Genomic DNA, 18,732 nt, shown 5'->3' with positions numbered 1-18,732 from the left:
AAAATGTAAAACATGTAATTATCAGTGCTTATGTTTTAGAATGTTAAATATCTCTGAGCCATAACTAGAGAAAGACTGTAAATATTAATGAAGCAATGTATTAGTTTCCATATGTCATATAGAATATTGTGATAAATAGATGAACATGGTTCTGGAATATAAGATGCCGGTCCAATACAAATCAATTAGGAATTATTCATATGATTTAGCAGTAATAAAGTCAGTTTCCACCTTAGAAGTTTAATTTCTATCATCTCTATGTTCATTTTTATGTGTTATTTTCCTAATGGAATGCTGAGCTTAGTGATTATGAGGCTGGCTTGGTTTCTGCTCAGATTTTGGGAATGGGCACAACAAAAATATTATTTCTCTTGTCTCAGATAGTAGGGTAATAGCTTAATTGTGGAGCTATTATAAATGGAGAAATTACTTTGGTGAATTCCATTAATGTTCTTAAAACTTATGTTGCCTTATTATATTCTCTTTCATTAATCTATTAGTTCTTACTTCTGCTAATAATAGATTTATTTTGGGTCAAACAGTGTAGTAAAATACCTTCTGAAGGTCCCGTGCAGAAGTATGGCAGGTAAATTAACATTTTTTGGTTATTTATACTGCTTTGAGAAGGCTGCTTTCCTTTCCTTTCCAGGTGTGGGTGTGTGCCGAGAGCCTGTCATAGGGCTAGTCTACCTGTTCTGTCCCTTCTTCCTTTTCTTTCTTTTCCTTCCTTCCTTTCTTCCTTCCTTCCTTCCTTCCTTTCTCTTTTTCTCTCTTTCTCTCTCTTTCACTCTTTCTCTCTTTTCCTTTCTTTCACAATCTTATCTATTTGAGAGAGAGAGACTGCATGAGTGGAGTGGAGGGGCAGAGGGAGAGGGAGAAGCAGGCTCCCTGCTGAGCAGGGAACCCGACATGGGGCTTGATCCCAGGACCCCGAGATCATGACCTGAGCCAAAGGCAGACACTTAAACAACTGAGTCACCCAGGTGCCCCTCTATCCACCTTTCTGTTCCCCTGTGGTTTAGGGAGAAAAACAAGAGGAAGAAGTAGATCTTGCTGCTTTTTCCTGAGCCAAAGGCACATACTATAGCAGCAATGGGCTATTTACTTACTAATAATATAGTAGTATAGGAAAATGATTCGGTCTTCTTCTTTCAGTGGGAGTGCTTAAATCTGGGAATTTAGGAGATTTTGATTCTCTGTATAGCTCTGCCAAGGACTTGACTTCTGAGCTTTTAACACTGTTAGATTCTTTTCTTTTCTGCTTACTTTGTGTCAGATGTGTCTTCAGAGTAAAAGGCAATAGATGACTGAGAGCATAATGTACTTGGACTTAAGACTTAGATGTCTACATAGATCACTGGGGAAGATAGAGACATAGAAGACAGGGGTAGAAAAAATGCATTCTGTTGTTTGCTGTTTAGCTCTCCATCTTCCTGTTCAGTTTTGATCTGGCTTGAATCATGATTCTCTTTACCTATTATTAGGCATATCTAAGAAAGCTACGTATAAGCCACTTGGAAGGCAGAGTTTTTGACATACTCCCAACATTGAACTAAAAGCTGCATTTCCTACTAGCATCGCCCAAAGTCAACTTGTCTTTGATTATTCTTAGTGAGCAGTGTTGAACTTTACCTGAGTCCTGTGATCATGGAAAATAACAAAGTTTAAAAATATCCCCCACCCTCTGGAAACAGATTACTGAAAAAAAAAAAAAAAAGAAAAAAAAATTGCCCTTCACCACATGACTTAGATAAGAGGCACAGATCTGTCCCTTGTTTACCTGTGACAAGGTAAACAAGGGACAGTGCCCCCTTCCCAAATTTCTGTTCCTTACCTCACAGATGATGACCGCAACTGCTTGCCTCCATCAATCAGTTGGAAAAACATGTTTATTAACCAAACTGTGGTTAAAGTTCTCTCCTTCCCTGTGTCCCTGAACTTCAGCCAGCATGTAATACCTCTTCCTGAGAATAGGCTGGCTTCCTGGTAAAGCATTTTCTGATCTATTCGATTATGCCACCCTTTCATCCCACTTCTCCACTTCCGGTTCTTTCTAGCCTTGTTTACATCTTCCTATTAAATACACACACACACACACACACACACACACACACACAACTCTTTGTGTCTAATTCTTGACATGCTTATGGATCTTATGGTCAAAGCGCTTTCCCTATTGCAGTAGTCCTCTCCATCTGTTGTGTTGGTCATTCACTCCCTCCCATGATAATTCTTTGAGATAAAGTCTCTCTTGCTATGTCTGGATTTATTTTTAAAACTCATTTTTTTTTGTTTTTAGATTTTATTTATTTATTGACAGAGAGAGAGAGAGAGAGATCACAAGTAGACAGAGAGGCAGGCAGAGAGAGAGGGAGAAGCAGGCTCCCTGCTGAGCAGAGAGCCCGATGCGGGGCTCGATCCCAGGACCCTGGGATCATGATCGGAGCTGAAGGCAGAAGCTTTAACCCACTGAGCCACCCAGGCGCCCCGTGGATTTATTTTTTATGCTACACATTCCAGGAGAGGAAAGGAGAGGCGGGGATGCAGCGACCAATAAAGTGAGGCAGGGGAAGACTTTGAGCTGAGCCACTGACGACCCGCAGGAATTTTTATAATGAAAACACTTCTCTAATGAAGATGTTCAAAGCCTGCCTTCAGAGGTTTGCATGAGCTGACTTGGTAATAGACTGGGTACTTATTTCATGTTCCTGTGATGAAGCAAGAAGCTTACTTGCATGATGGCCAAAATGACTGCCTAACAAAGATTAAATTTTAGGGGCACCTGGGTGGCTCAGTGGGTTAAAGCCTCTGCCTTCGGCTCAGGTCATGATCCCAGAGTCCTGGGATTGAGCCCTGCATTGGACTTTCTGCCCAGCGGGGAGCCTGCTTCCTCCTCTTTCTCTTTCTCTACCTGCCTCTCTGCCTACTTGTGATCTCTGTCAAATAAATAAATCTTTAAAAAAAAAGTTTAAATTTTAGCATTGGTTGATCACAGTGACCAGAACTGAATTTATTTGTAAAATGTGCAGTTCTGCAGGATGGTGCTCTGAAGGTTTTGCTTTCTGCAGGAATGAGTGGGTGAGGAGACCAGTGTGTGGTCCGCCTACCTCAATGTTGTGCACATCTGAAGGTTATGATCCTGGTTAGAGAGCACTAGCTGAAGTTTTACTTCTAATAACTACACCTCTGCCTTTTCAGCTCATTACCGAGTAACCCTGTTGAAAACAACTATCCCTTAAATGCGTTAAATATGGGTGGCTGTGCTTGTCCAAGAAGAACTTCTGAGAGTCCTAGATAACTACCCCCAATTTATATAATATTCATACAGATCCATGTGCACCCAAATCTTGAATAAGGTTTCACATACACCAGAAAAGAAAAACTTTTGTCCTAATTTGCCTTATATATGGAGCTAATTACAAATTATGTTTGACTGCTGACTCTTAGCATGACAGATTATCACCAGTTGCTAATGAGGCTAGTGGAGCATTCCTGAAAATAGAGGGATTTAAAAAATACACTTTTAGCCTATCCATTCCTATATAGATGTCCCATTCTTATAATAAAGAATAAATTATATGTTTATGATTTTTTTAATGTAATAAGTATTCATATCCTGATCTGCTGCGTTTATTTTTTAAAGGGTCACCTTCTTTCTAAAAGCTTTATGATCCCCCTACCCATGTAGAATTGATCGCTCTCCCTTTTTATGTCCTATTTTACCATTGACATACTTCTGTTATAGAACCTGTAACATTTTATTATCCTTACTAATTTATATGCCTGTATCCACCCCCTCACACACTGTAAGTCCCTTGGGGCCCAGATCCTATCCTCTTAGTCTTTGTATCTATAGTTCCTGGCTTATAGTAGGTGGTTAAATAAATTTCCCCGAATAAATCAATGAACACTTTTCTACACGAGGAGTAAAAAAGTCATTTGTTGTAAATACTTTTAGTTTAAGTCCTTCAGTGCCTGTTGGCAATTATTTAAGCCTTTGCTGGGGGACCTTTAAGACTTTTTTGAGAATCTGGTGAGGTTGTGTGGTATGATAAATTGGATGTGGTAAAGAACTATTTGGTTAGTGCATTTCTCACATGAATGGAAGAACTCATGAGCTTTGGGACCTTGCTAAAGTATCTTAACATGTACAGGTTTGAAGGAGGTCTGCTATGATATAAGCTGCTGTCAGAACCCAGAGTATGCCTTTTCAAAATCCCTGTTGCTGATACGCTGCTAGTCCAGTGACAGTCAATTAATACAGCAATAAATAGCTCAGTAAATTTTTATCTTAGCTCCTGAGGCCCTGTTCCTCCTGTTTCTCTGTGTGACACTTTATTGCCTTTTTGGTCTTTAATTCATCTTTACTCCAGATTAGGGTTCTGCTTTTCCTCCAACATTTTGGATATTCTGTTGTGGATCTTGTCTATATTTGGCCCCCAACTTTTTTTCTTAGTTTTTTTGTGCAGCTTTTAGTATCTTATACAAATGTCCTGAACTGATTCAGTTCCTAAACTCATTTCTTTCCACATCCCGTTTAAATACACAATTGTCTATCCTTTTACAGCCTGGCATAGACCTGACTCTCCATTTCTGATGCCAGGGTGTATCTAATTAAGTTCTTGGGTGTCACCTCAGGTCCACCAAACACTGGGCTTAGCAGCTCAGCTTCCTAATAACAGTACTATAAAGAGGCAAAATTACTTTATGTATAGATAGCCCATTAAAAAATATCCCTAAGTAGCCAAAAAAAAAAAAAAAAAAAAAAAAAAAAAGAAAAGAAGAAGAAGAAGTACTGTTTAGTGGGATTATTTCATCCATCCTAGGGTCTATTACTTGTTCCTTTTCCCTGGTACCTTGATTCCTGGTTCTCAACATTTAGTATTTTCTTTTGCTTATGACTTTTGTTTACTGGCTACTCCATCCCAGATGAAGCTTCGTCTGTGGAGTGGTACATATCATATACTTAATTCTTCCATTGGTAGGGGGAAGGTCTCCTGAGAGGCTGAACGTATATCCAGCCTCAACCTTGTCTTTGAGGCTCCTATTTCCCCAAGAGAACGGCTCCAGATTTTCACACTTACTACCTGAGTGTGAATATATATATTGCTGGCAGATATTTGAGCATACCTTAGTCAGACTGATGGTCAGTGGGAGCTTTATGTCTCTGAGACCAAGCAAGAAAAAGATTGCAATGCCACATATTCCCAAATCTTGGTAAGTCAGAACCATTAGTAAATAATAATACGAGTTAGCAATTACATGGCAGTCCCTACCCTCCGGGCACCAGTCTTAAATATTTTAAATATTTTAACTCTTCTCTGTAATCCTCACAGATTTCAATTAGAAAGATGAGGAGATAGAATCGCAGAATGATATCTTGCCCAAGGTCCCACAGCTAGTAAGTGATAGTGTTAGGAATTGAACCCTAGAGGTCTGATACCCACATCTGTTCTCATAGTTGAGAACAACTATGTAAACCCTGGACTGAGCTTTATGGGAACTTCATTACTTATGCTCTGGTTTACTTGGTAAACTGATCCCTGGTCCTCACAAATGAAGAGCATCTTACTAGCAGTACATTTTACTTAGGGAATTCTAAACTTAGTGACAATTAGTAGGAGACCATGTTGAGTGTTACATGCTTCCCCTTGTAGGCAGAATTGGATGATAAACCTCTCATTGTAAAAAAAGGCTGGGGCCTTACGTACTGCTCTTACCAGCATCAGGATTTGTCCTCCATCATCACCCCAGGACTGCTAGAAACTTCAACTGCTAATCTCTCTATACGTTAACTCTTCGAATATACTGGTTTTTAGTAAACTAAACATAATGAGGATAGATAGTCTGTCACAGAGTTGGAAGTTAACAAAAGTACTCTCTGCAAATTATATGTTCCTTATAATGTCTTTAAAAAGCCTCCGTTGGCTTATCTTACACATCTTGAGTCCTCCTTTGCTGTCCTAGGACACCTGGCACAGTATCATATGAATACAAATTTCAGGAAGTGCTCATGTGTAGTATCTTAGAGAGTTCTTAAAAAATATGTTCTAATTTTCTTCTCACTTTCTTCTTCTCACTTTCAAAATCTATGAGAAATGAAAAATGGAAATAATCTAAAGCTTATAGAGATTTAAAAATGCTACAGATATAATTGATTATTTCGAATAGAATTCCTTTTACCCTGGAAACTTTGTACATATTACTGATCAATCATATATCCTTACATAATGATACTCTTCTGAAAGAGCATCTTGGCTGATTCTTTTATTATTTCAGTTATTTTAAATGATTTGTCTTGAAATTAGTGTCCCAAAATATTTTAGTTCGGATAGAAATCTTCACTTTAAGAAAAATAAAAACTGTAACAACAAGAGGATCACTAGATTAAATATCACTTAAAAGAGCCTATTTGCAAAGTAAACATAACTTTATTGGCTCTTTCTTCTTAGAGGTCTGGATCTATGAATATGAATTTAAATTTACAAACATTAATCTAGCTTGAAACATCACTTAACCATTTTCTTTTGCTTCCCACTTGTGTCTAAAATATAAAAATATGAGAAATGATTCTGTGGTGGCTTTAATTAAAAAATAGTTGAATATGTGTCAGATACATAAAGATCCATTTCAATCTCCTAAACTATTTATAATCCAGTTTTTATATTTGTAATACTATGAAGCATGTACATTTAAAATAATGACTCCATGATTAGATGGATAGGAATAAGTAGGAATTTATCAGGAATAATTCAGGAAGTAATTAAGGAAATAATTTAGGAAAAAATACTGAAGGTCTCTTATATACTAGATATAATTTTAAGCTCTAGGAATACAAATTAATAGAAAAAGATATCCCAAAATCTCAGCCCAAGGAGTCAGAGGATCAGGATCAGATAGACCACCCCAAGCTTTTGCCTAATGATGGATGGATATTTAAATTTTCCATCACCATGCAAAAGAATATTTCTTCTCCCTTCCTGCTACTTGTAGTACCAGTAACATTGTGAAATAATTAAATAAATTTGTAGTGAAAGGGAATACAAAGTCATGTAGAGTGGGGAAACAATATTGAAGGGAAGAAACTGCATATGGAGTGATTATCCAGAATCTTATGTTAGTTAGAAATATCTGGTTAAGATTTCCATTTAAATGTATATTTTTGACATCATAATTCAGTGACACCTAGTATGAAATTTTGATGTTACTGTTTTTTAAATACCTTTGAAAATTTAGTAAACCTACTTTTCTGTGCTTACTGTATAATCTAGAATGTTGAGCATTCTAATAAATAAGAGTATAGTTATGAGTAAGATTCTGTTTGTATGCTCTCAAATACATTTAGACCATTGATACTAGGTAGGTTACTATCAGTTAATAGAAATTTTGTTTTTCATGTCTTCATTTTAATTTTAGGTGAGAAAACTTTTTTTTTCTTTTTATAACAGTAATGTTACTATGAATTTTGAGGAATAAAAGTAAACCAATGGAGGGGAAATCCTTTCTATGAACAGATGGCTTTTGGTATATCAAGGTTTTGCCATTTGTTTTAGTGTTTAAAATAAACATTATTTATAAGACCACTTACATTTTGATGTTACTTAATGAGGAATATGCATCATTGATTTGACTAGCTTAAGAGGTCATTTAGAACTTGCCCGTTAACAAGCTGTAATCTGCTGAGCACACAATGACTTTGTTTAAAATTATCTATTCAGAGCTGATCAATGACAATAATTGTTTTATACCAATCACTTCTGAAAGTTGCTAATTACTTTGAAGGACATGAATACTAGTTTTTTTTTTTTTTTGAAGTCATAACCCATTCACCTTGAAATTAAGAAGAAATGTTATGAAAAGTCATCTTGCCTCTTGAAAGAACTTTTTTTTTTTTTTAATTGAAAGTTGATTCACTATACTGGGATATCAACAGGAAATTTAGGCAAAATTGAAGATGTCATTTGTTCTTATAAGAGAAAGTATAGTAGAATCTCCACTGTATCCTATCTTCTATCAGTTAGGGATTGGATAAACTAGACTCCTTAGAGCATAGGAAAGTGGTATCTTTTAAATGAAAAAACACATGCACATACTTTAAGATTATCATGAGAATTAAAGAAGTTAATGTATACCTGGCACATTCATGAGCTCAATAAATTTTAGATCCATCACTTCACTGGATGGTAGCATCTTCACTTAGTCAAACACCCAGATTCTTTCTTCTTTTACCTTCTCACCTCTAGCAAAACCGTTTAGAGATAGATTGATTATCAATCACTATTATTAATGTGGGTGAGTTTTAATTTGTTACTTTAACCATCATTTGCTTAGTATGTGCCTTAATACCCAGTTTAATACCAGTCTGAATAAAAGGATTTGTCTTGAAAAGGACTTTTAACCTGCCTTTGGGTAGATATCTAGGGAGTTCAGATATTAGAAGATCCCCTGGAGGACACACCAATTATGTACTCTGTGGAGTGGTTGGTGCTGCTTCTTTAGGTATCCTTCCTGGTCACATGGATTCAGTTTCAGTTTTGTCCTTTCAGACTTCTTTTCTCAGAATGGGCATCCACACCACTCTAATGTGACCTACTCATGAATCAGCATCTTTCCTTTTTCCTTCTCAGTACTCCAGCATGCATCTTTTATGTTTTCTGGCACATTGAATACTGTTTTATTTAGATTTTAATGTTTTCATGTTACAAGTAGTTCCTACCTTAATACTATTTGATATGCTAATATTTTCCCATTCTTCCTAAATCACTTCTATTGCTGATGATGAATTTTCTGTCCATACTTTTGTCTGAAAGTGTTCTCTTCTTTTATTGTATGACTGCACATGCAGTAGAAGTATGGTATAATATTTGAAATCATCCCACCAGCTCTATGACCAAAAGCAATGATTTAACCTAAATATCAGTGTCCACTTCTATCAATGAGACTAATAATAATCTCTACCTCAAAATGATACTCTAATGATTAAATTAGATGAGCCAGGAAAATACTCACTTATCTGCATGTATGATTTATATACATACACATATTCCAACTGATTAGTCTTTTCATTAGGAAAGTGGTTTGTATTAGTTCCTCATCTTTCTTTCTTTTCTTTTTTTTTTGCTCCTCATCTTTCTTTGTCATCTTTAATACAGTTTCGTCGAATTAGAGGGAGATAGTTTCTAAAATGAGTATACACCTTTAGAAAAAAAATAATTTTTCTTATTTAATGAATTTCTAGAGATCATTTGAAAAATATTTGCAAAGATGCATTTTGTAACATTGTTACACTACCATGCTTTTCTACTTGGTGTTACTTTCTAGAATTATTATCTCTGATTTCATTGTTCTTACAGGCTATTTTGCATATCTTCAGTGATTTTTGCCATTCTCATAGTGGGAGATTAACTAAAACAGTTCTTCAGAATTTTCATGTTCTGTATCTCAGATTGTAAAATACCTTTTAAATGGTCATGCTTTAAAATATGGTAAAATATAGGAGAATACAAGTAAAGCATTTTTCCTGTATATTCTTACAGATCCAGCATTCAAGTTATAAAAAATTTTAGGCTCAACGTATTTAGTGTAAAAAGAATTGGCTTTTGGAATAAAGCACAGTGGACAAATGTAGAGTGTCTATATTAATCACCCTTTGCTATTTAAAAAAAAAATGCTTAGAGAAGGTGTGTGTTCCTAGCTTAGCTACTCTACAAAACATTGGAAGGACTTCATATCCAAAAATAGATGTATACTCCCATAAAATTTTAGGGAATAAAGTTAAATCTTCATATAAGGTTAATATTTTTTTTCATCTTTTGCTGATTCTTCTTCCTTTACTTCTTCAAAGAAGTTGTGTTTTTTTGTTGTTGTTGTTTTCCACAAAAGTAAAATCTAGGCATTATTATGTTTTTGTTTTGAGTTTTCTAATAGAAATTATATTAGCAAAGATAAAATGGAAAGAGATTGATTTCTCATGACTACTAGAGTATAATAAGGCATGAAGTAGCCCACATAAGTTTGTTCTTTGAGACCCCCCCCATACTCCTCCCATGTAAAAAAAACAGGTGCTTTCAACAGAAATGTTTATCCATTGAAAATTGCATTTCACTCTATTCCCAGTTCTATATTTTAATGGCTTAGAAGATGGTCGCTGAAGTCCTAATGTAATTCCTGGATTTATCACCAATGGTTATATAATTATAAGGAAATTTCTCTTTTTAGCAGTTTTCTCATCTGTAAATAAGATGATAAGAATATTTCTCATAGGAGTATTTGAAAGATTAGTACAGGGGCACCTGGGTGGCTCAGTGGGTTAAAGCCTCTGCCTTCAGCTCAGGTCATGATCCCAGTATTCTGGGATCGAGCCCCGCATAGGGCTCTCTGCTCAGCGGGAAGTCTGTTTCCCCCTCTCTTTCTGCCTGCCTCTCTCCCTGCTTGTGATCTCTGTCTGTCAAATAAATAAATAAAATCTTTAAAAAATTAAAAGATAAAGATTAATACATGCAAAACTCTTAGAATAGTGCCTTACACATAATAAAACAATAAATGTTAGCTATTATTATTGTTAAGTACTAAAATGTCATGATGAAGATATAAGACAACATTTTGTTTAAAGATTTTGAAACCACCAAATTTTAAAAGCCCATTTGAAAATTGATTTTAATGAGACCAAATATAATCTTCAAGTCAGTGGTTTATAAAAAATAAAAAATCGGTTTGGTAAGGAAATGGAAGTGATAGAGATTGAAAAGCAAATTTTTATTTGTTCTGTAGTTAATTCCACATTTAGTGTTTGTGAAAAATTATAAATTTTTAAAAATCTAATAACCTCTAAGTATGTTTTGTCTTTATAATATTTTATAATAAATCTGAGTACAATACATTTGCACCTATTTATACTGTTATATTAGTGGGAAAGCCTAAGACTTTATTTGATGTGAGTTATCATCCATCACTGCCTTAGTTTTGAAGAGCTGTTAATGTTTTCACTAAAAATGCTCACTGGCATATTTTATCTTTTTATTTACTTCAATAGATTCAAAGACGATGGCGAGGCTATAGGATTCGGAAATACTGCTTTAATTATTTTTATTTGAAGGAGTACCTGAGAGCTGTTTCAGAGACCAACGATGCAATTAGGTGAGTATTCTACTAGTGACAATTTCAAAAAGGTTACGTAATAGATGTTGATCATCACCATACTTAGGAATACTTGTTAGAACTCAGTGATATTTTAGATAGAAATTTATTGCTAAGATAGAGATAGATGATTCTGTTTACCTTAAAATTTATTGTTGTCATATTTTTAAATATATTGTATTTTTGACTATAAATGAGATCATTTTTGTGTTCAGTAGGCCTCTCTGATTCTATGCAAAATAGTTTTGGTAGCATTATCTCATTTTGAGATGGATTTATCTGTGAAATGACTCCATAGATGAAGATTTAAAGTATGATAAGCCTCAGATGCATTTTGAGAAATATGATCAATAGTAAGAACTTGCCTCTCAAAGGAGAAAATATTATGGACCATAATTAAAATGGACTATTTACTATTAGCTTTTTTTTCTTTGAACACATAGAAGCACCTGGATTTAGATCATAGGATGATGTCTTCTGTAGATTTATGTAAAGTAAAGCTATTGTAACACTATTCAGTCAACTTTACCAAAGCTCTATGTGTAAGTTTTCACATAACTTCAAATACATATTTTTCCCTTTTGTTATAAGCCTGTTCTAATAACATATAAGTGACCATATGCTTTTAATATGTTTAGCTAAAAAAAGAAATAGTAACAGTTGCTGTTTATGTAGTCGTTTTAGTGTTTTCCCTACATACCTTATCTTATTTTACTCTTAAAATTCTTTGAACTAAAGAGAACGATTGCACAATAAATTGTTAAAATAAGATTTTTGCCTGAGACCCTAAATTTACATATACTATAAGAAATATCTGAAAACTGATTTTTCTAACTTTTAAATTTCCCACATATGTGTACATATGTGATAGGTCATGTGTGTACATATGTGTACACATGTGATATGTACATAGGATCTGGTCTTTGGAGATTAAATGTCAGGTATTTGTAAGGTTGATTTCTTTGGAAACCAAAATAAAGGTCTGGAAGGGTTGCAGTAGGATTTGGTCAGTTGGGGAAGCTGGAAAACTCAGAAATGTGGATGCCAGGGGACTGCTATTTAATTTCTTCCTTAAGAAATCCAAGGTCCTGGAGATGGGCTGGATTTTTGCAAATGGCAGGCTTGAGCAGGTCCAGAGGAAAGAGCTAGCAGAATATGCAAGAAAGGGAATTTGAGCAGGGCAAGGACTAAGGTGAGATAAATGAGGCTCTTAAGGCACAAAAGTTGAAGAGGTGTTTACTGGCAGGGCCATGCAGGTGCCAACCCTGCACTTTTACAACCCCAAAAGGGCATCCTTAAATTGTACACTGGGGAGGCCTCTCTTGCTTCACCCTAGCCCATCACTGGTAGAGGAAGAGACAAGTATGTGAAAGGCTGACTCAGAGATTCCTAGGACGTCGTCCTCAAGATCAGTTGTTTGCTAGAACTGCTCAAGAACTCAGGAATACAGCTTATTTACTAGATCACTGGCTTATTACAAAATGATACAACTCAGAAACAGCCAGGTGGAAGAGATGCATAGTGCAAAAGATGGGGCTGTCAGGCCATCCTCCTAGCATCTCCATCTGAATTCTCTTAAATTTAGGGGTTTTTATGGAGCCTTCCTTAGCTAGGTATGATTGATTAAATCTTTGACCACTAGTGATTACCTCAACTTCCAGCCTCTCTCCCCTTCAGGTATGTTGGAAGTGAATTGGGGTGGAGCTTAAAGTCCCAACCTTCTAATCACATGATTGGCTCTCCTGGTAGCCGGGCCCCTGAGCATGCACCAGTCATCTCATTAGCGTGCTGAAAAGAAATTTCTAGGGTTTTGGAATTGGAGAAATTTCTAGGGTTTTGGAATTGGGTGTTGTAAAAAAACCGTGTTGAGGAAGGGCCAAAGTAGTGCTCTGGGAGTGTTAGGAGGCCTTCTTGGCTCAAAATATAGCCCTACAGATAACGTGTATGTCTCTGTGTATGTGAATGGATTTAGCTTTTATTGCTCTTACTGCTTTTACACTCTCCTCTTGTAGATCTATAGCAAAGATAGCGTTCATGTGCATTTCCTCATTTAGTTCTATGTCCCCTGCCAGTCTGGTGGTGTAGTTCAGGAAGTCTGCCACAGTCAAGTTTTGCTCTACAATATTCTTCTGACCAAGGAGGGCATTGTTGTTTTTCCCTAAGTATGCCAGCTCTTTTTAAGAATTATGCACCTCTCTCTGAGAGGTGCATCTTAAGATATCTTGTCTCCATGACATCTCTAATCCTGGTTGAATTTTAACTACTCTTGGTGGCCCTTCTTCATATATTATTACTCTTAAGTGTTTCTAATTTTACCGATGATGGGGTTTCCTTTTATTTTCTTATTGCCTTTCTTTTTGTATGGAAGTTTAAGAGAAAAAGGGGTAGAGACATATCTATTCCACTATCTCAATATTGGAAATAGGTAGTTTACTTTCTAATATAAATCACAGTCTGTTTTCCTTTCTGTTGCATATGCAGTTTTATAAATGTAATGCACATAGAGGAAACACAGAAGCAGAACATCTAAGGCAAAGATAGGTGTTAGTCAGAGTAAGAGTGGGAGTCTGAGATTAGGGACATTTCTCAGAGGCTGTGAAGCTGAGCCATGAAGGTTGTGCAGAAATTAGGACATTAGCCCAGGAAATCTCACTGAGGTTGATGCAAGGAAGAGGATGGAAGGTTGAGTTAAAGATAAATCCAGGCAATGCAGTAGGAAACATATCATAACAGTGCATTTTAGACCATGTTAAAGAACATTGGGGTAGACTTCTCTTTTAAGAAGAGCAACGGGCATGATTACATTTGTGCTTTGGCAGGCCCATTTGATTGTATTTTTCATAATATTTATTTTTAAATAGTCTAGTGATTATTAAAAGCATCTTTAGAGTCATAATTTTACTGAGATAGTCTTATTTTCCTTCTCATAGAAGAACATACATAGCACATTTGTTTGGATTATTTCTTCACATTTCTTTATTCTGTTTTTCTTTGGGAATCATTGGAATCAGGACTCTAATCTACTAGAAGCAGCTTAAAACAGTACACACTTATTAGCTCATCACTTTGTCAGCCAAGAATCTGGGAGGTGCTTCGTGCCTAGGCTAAGGTCTCTCAGGAATTTGCAGTCCTGCTGTCAGCCATAGCTGCGGTCTTATATGAAAGCTCAGCTGGGGGAGGAGCCTCACTGATGCAGGTCTCCATTATTCTGGCTGTTGCACTTGAGTCCCTTGGTTTCTTGCCAAGTAGGCGTCCCTGTAGGGCAGCTTACAACATGGAAATGGGTAAGTGAAAAGAGGACATAAGGATGGAAACATAAGGATGGAAACCACATTCTTTTGATAACCTAATGTCAAAAGGGACATTTCATCACTTTTGCTACATTCTGTTCATTTGAAGCAAGAGACTGGGTCCATCCCACACTTAAAGCAAGGGGATTACACGAAGGATAAATACTACAGTGGGAATTATTGGTAGCCATCTTGCAAGAAAGTTTCCACACTCAGTGACTTGCATATAGAATTTGTTCAATAAATGTGTTGCTTTTAAGCGTTTTGTCTTGGGTAAAAGTTATTTCACATTTACTTATGGCAATATTTTTAGGTACCGTTTTTTCAAGATTCTGTTTCAAACGTTAATATTGTATCAAAGCAATTATGATGTATCCTGATTACTTATACCAGCAGGGATTAAATATATAGTTTCTGAGTTTCAAAGAGACAATATAAGATCTAGTGCATTCTTCTGTCTTTGGGCAGGGTAAAATAATTTTCAGAACAAAAAGTTAGCAAAGTATGTTCTATATCAGAATATGTTTGATTTTGAATTATGTAGGATACCAGACAACATTGGTCTTAACTTTATTTTATCTGCTCTTTTATTAATGGAAATAGTTTATTATATAGTTAATAGTAAAAGAAGTTATGTATAATTATATAAGAATATATTTTTATAACCAAGAGTGGACCTATCACAAAGATAAATGGAATTGATTAATTTGAGGCTGAGTTTGCACTTGGTAGACATGTTCCTTTATAATATCTAGCCTGATCTGCAAAAACTGCCCCAGGTTATGAATAAGAAAATTATATAATGAAATTAAAAATTAGCTACAGAGTTATAGATTGGTAGCATTAATAAAACATTATTAGCTTGAAGTGCAGAAAACTGACTTTTTTGACAGAAATTTAAGCTGGAAGTAATATATTCCCCCAAATTTAATGCTTCATTGTATTTTTTGGTTGTTAATACCTTATAAACAATAGTGCTGTTTTGAATGTAAATTTGTCATTCATCAAAGTGAATTGAAGTTTTCTATCATGTTGATTTTGTATATCATGGTTTGGCTAGAAAGATTTTTATGGATATTTTTCTTTACCTATCTTTTCATGTATCATGAGAGATTTTTAAAAAGATATATTTGTTTTATTTTATTGTAACAACTTTATTGAGATAGAATTCATATGCCATATGGTTCATCCATTTAAAGTGCACTACTCTATAGTGGTTGATATATTCACAAAGTTGTGCAGCCATCACCACAATCAATCTAAAACATTTTCATTACCTTAAAAAGAAACCGTATGTCCTTTAGCAATGACCCACTCCCATTCTTCCCAGCCTGCTCAGCTATTGGCAACCACTAATCTATTTTTTATCTCTATAGACTTGCCTATTGTGTACATTTCATATAAATTGAATCTTACAATGTGGTTTTTGTGACTGATGTTTGGCCCTTTGTTTTCAAAGTTCATTCATGCTGTAGTATATAAGAGTACTATACTCATTTTCTTGCTAATTAATATTTCATTCTATGGATAAACCACATATTATTTACCCATTTATCATTTGGTGGACATTTGCATTGTTTCCACTTTTTGGCTATTACGAATAATGATGCTATGAACATTTATATGCAAGTTTTTATGTGGAAATATGTTTCCATTTCTCTTGGGTACTTCATGAAAGCTTTAATTTAACAAGTGTAAGACATGAATAGCTAGGAACATTGACTTTGAAATGAGATTGATGTGGACGAGTCATGGTTCTGCCATTTTCTAATTGTGTGAACTTGAACTAGTTACTTAATCTTACAGAAAGTAGGTTTCTTCATCTGTGCATCAGAACAGCAGTATTTACTTTGCAGAATATTTGTGAGGCACTGAGTACGTGAAGCACTGGGCATATAATTGATACTCAACAAATAACAGTTATTACTATCAAGGAATAAGAGCTAATATTTGTAGATATATTTCCCTATGATATTATAAGAATAACATTCAGTTTTATGAGGCTATTTTTAATTCAAGGTAAACAAACATAAAATTTCATGAATTAGCTTGTGTATTTTAAAAGAATTTGTAGAAACATTAATTGCTGAGTATAATCTAAATCATCAGTATTTTGGGGGTGCCTGGGTGGCTCAGTTGGTTAAGCAGTCTGCCTTAGGCTCAGGTCATGATCCTGGAGTCTCAGGATTGAGCCCAGCAAACGGGACCCTGCTCAGGGGGGATTCTGCTTCTCTTGCCTGCTTCTCCTTCTCCTGCTTCACTGGTACTCTGTCTCTCTTTCTCTCAAATAAATAAGTGAAATCTATTTTTTTGTTGTTTTTTTAAAGATTTTATTTATTGAGAGAGAGAGAATGAGAGAAAGAGCATGAGAAGGGGAAGAGTCAGGGGGAGAAGCAGACTCCCCACTGAGCTGGGAGCCCGATGTAGGACTCAATCCCAGGATCTAGGATCATGACCTGAGCTGTAGGCAGTCACCTAATGAACTGAGCCACCCAGGCACCCCAAATAAAATCTTAAAAAAAAAAAAATCAGTATTTTTGTGACATTAAACCATGGCTAAAAATTTTCTTTCAGAGAACTGGAAGGAAGAGCAAAGAATGGAACATAGAACAAAGTTGGGAAAAACACAGTAGTGAATACACAAACATCTTTTTTTTTTTTTCCAAATCTAGAAGTTATTTATTTATTTATTTATTTATATCATGAGGGGAGGGAGGAGCAGGGAGTGGGGAGAGAGTGAATCCTAAACAGGTTTCACACCCAGCATGGAGCCCAGCATTGGGGTTCAGTCTCATGACCCTGAGATGGAGCCCTGCACTGGGCTCCACGCTCAGCAAGGAGTCTGCTTGTCCTTCTCCCCCTGCTCTTTTTACCTGGCGCTGTCTCTCTATCTCTCCCTCGAATAAATAAATAAAATCTTTTAAAAAAAATAGTGAAAAGGAATATATGTCAACAGAATACAGGCATATTATTATATATATTACTTTTTACCAAATGTTTATAATAGATAAAAGAATTGCTTTGCCATACCCTTACTATGTCCCTAGTGGCGACCATTTTTTTCTTTTAGCTATTTCTTTTTACACCAAATGTTTCTAAATTTTATGCTTATCTAATACTGTCTGATTTTACATCTTAGGATCTTTTACATTACTTTCACATATGGTAGATGAGGGTTTAACTCATATTCTTCCCATCTCCACTTCCATCTATTTTCAGAGAAATCAGTATCAGTGTTTACATTATCATGATTATAGAAGCAGAGCTCCTTACAAAGGCAATTAATGTAGGATGAATATATTTACCTTATTCCATTTTTTAATTAATTTCTATTTTCCTTATATTTTCGTCTTGCCCTATCTGCAAATTATATCTACCATTGATTATTTCCCAGTGCTCTATCCTATCAGGAAATCTAGTAAGTCCCCTTTTCCTCTGGAGCTTGTCCTCTTTGACCTCTCCATCATCCTGCTCCAGACAGACTGCATTTTCTTTTGATATGATGGAGATTTCTTGAGAAGACATCTCCTAACTTTCTTTCTCTTGGGCTGAACTCACTGTTTTGTGGACCTGTGTTCTCTTTTTATGATTTATTTTCTTGTTTTTCTGGAGCAACTGCTATAATAGTGTGCATGGAAGGCAATTTCAAGAGTTTTTACTTGCTTTAAATATGTCTTTTTCTATCCTCAAACTTGATTCGTAGTTTTTCTGGGTAAAACGTTCTCAGTTACAGATCATTTGCCCTCAGAGTTTTGAAGACACTGCCCTGTTGTTTTCCAGCATTCAAAATTGCTAACTGCTTACTTGTCTGTTTCTTCTTCCTTTGAAAATGATCTATTTTTTTCAACATTTGTTAGTTCAAGTGTAACAAAAGCAAATACTAAGATGGAATTAGATCTGTAAGAAGTGCAGTCGAGAGAAGCAGCAGGCAAAGGTGGGGGAAGACCGTTAGTCCACAATACAAGTCTGACACCTATGAAAAGAAAGAGAGAAAGAAGATTGGGAAGAGATTGAGACTGCAGTACATTTTCAAGAAAGGCTGATGGGCTCTCCTCAAGCCAGTTACCCTTTGGAAGAGTCTGCTGTCTTGCCAGCATTATCCTGCCTTAGTACCTCCACTCCCCATTCTCAATCACTGGCTGAGGGAGGTGTGACATTAGTATGATCATGTTGGTGGATTCACTGGTACATTTTTATAGGCATTACAGATTGTTTTGAATTTTTTTCTTCTGGAACTTTTGAAATTTTTCAGAATTAGGACTTTTGTAAGTATTTTGCCTCCATTGTTTGAGCAATCAATGTATCC

General features: G+C 35.6%; 1 protein-coding gene across 1 annotated transcript in view; it reads left to right on the top strand.

The window, feature by feature from the left end:
• The window catches only part of SPATA17 (spermatogenesis associated 17), a gene marked incomplete at its 5' end in the record, with an annotated part of 182,122 nt that overhangs the window by 27,215 nt on the left and 136,175 nt on the right, over positions 1 to 18,732 (top strand). The window contains one exon of the mRNA XM_080823976.1: positions 11,033 to 11,136. Coding sequence (XP_080680102.1) covers positions 11,033 to 11,136 — 104 coding nt within the window. The remainder of the gene's footprint in view (positions 1 to 11,032; positions 11,137 to 18,732) is intronic.

Source organism: Martes martes (genome assembly GCF_963455335.1).
Source record: "Martes martes genome assembly, chromosome: 15".
NCBI lineage: Eukaryota > Metazoa > Chordata > Mammalia > Carnivora > Mustelidae > Martes > Martes martes.
Note: the sequence above shows the minus strand (reverse complement) of the source record. Positions and strands in the feature narration are given on the sequence as shown.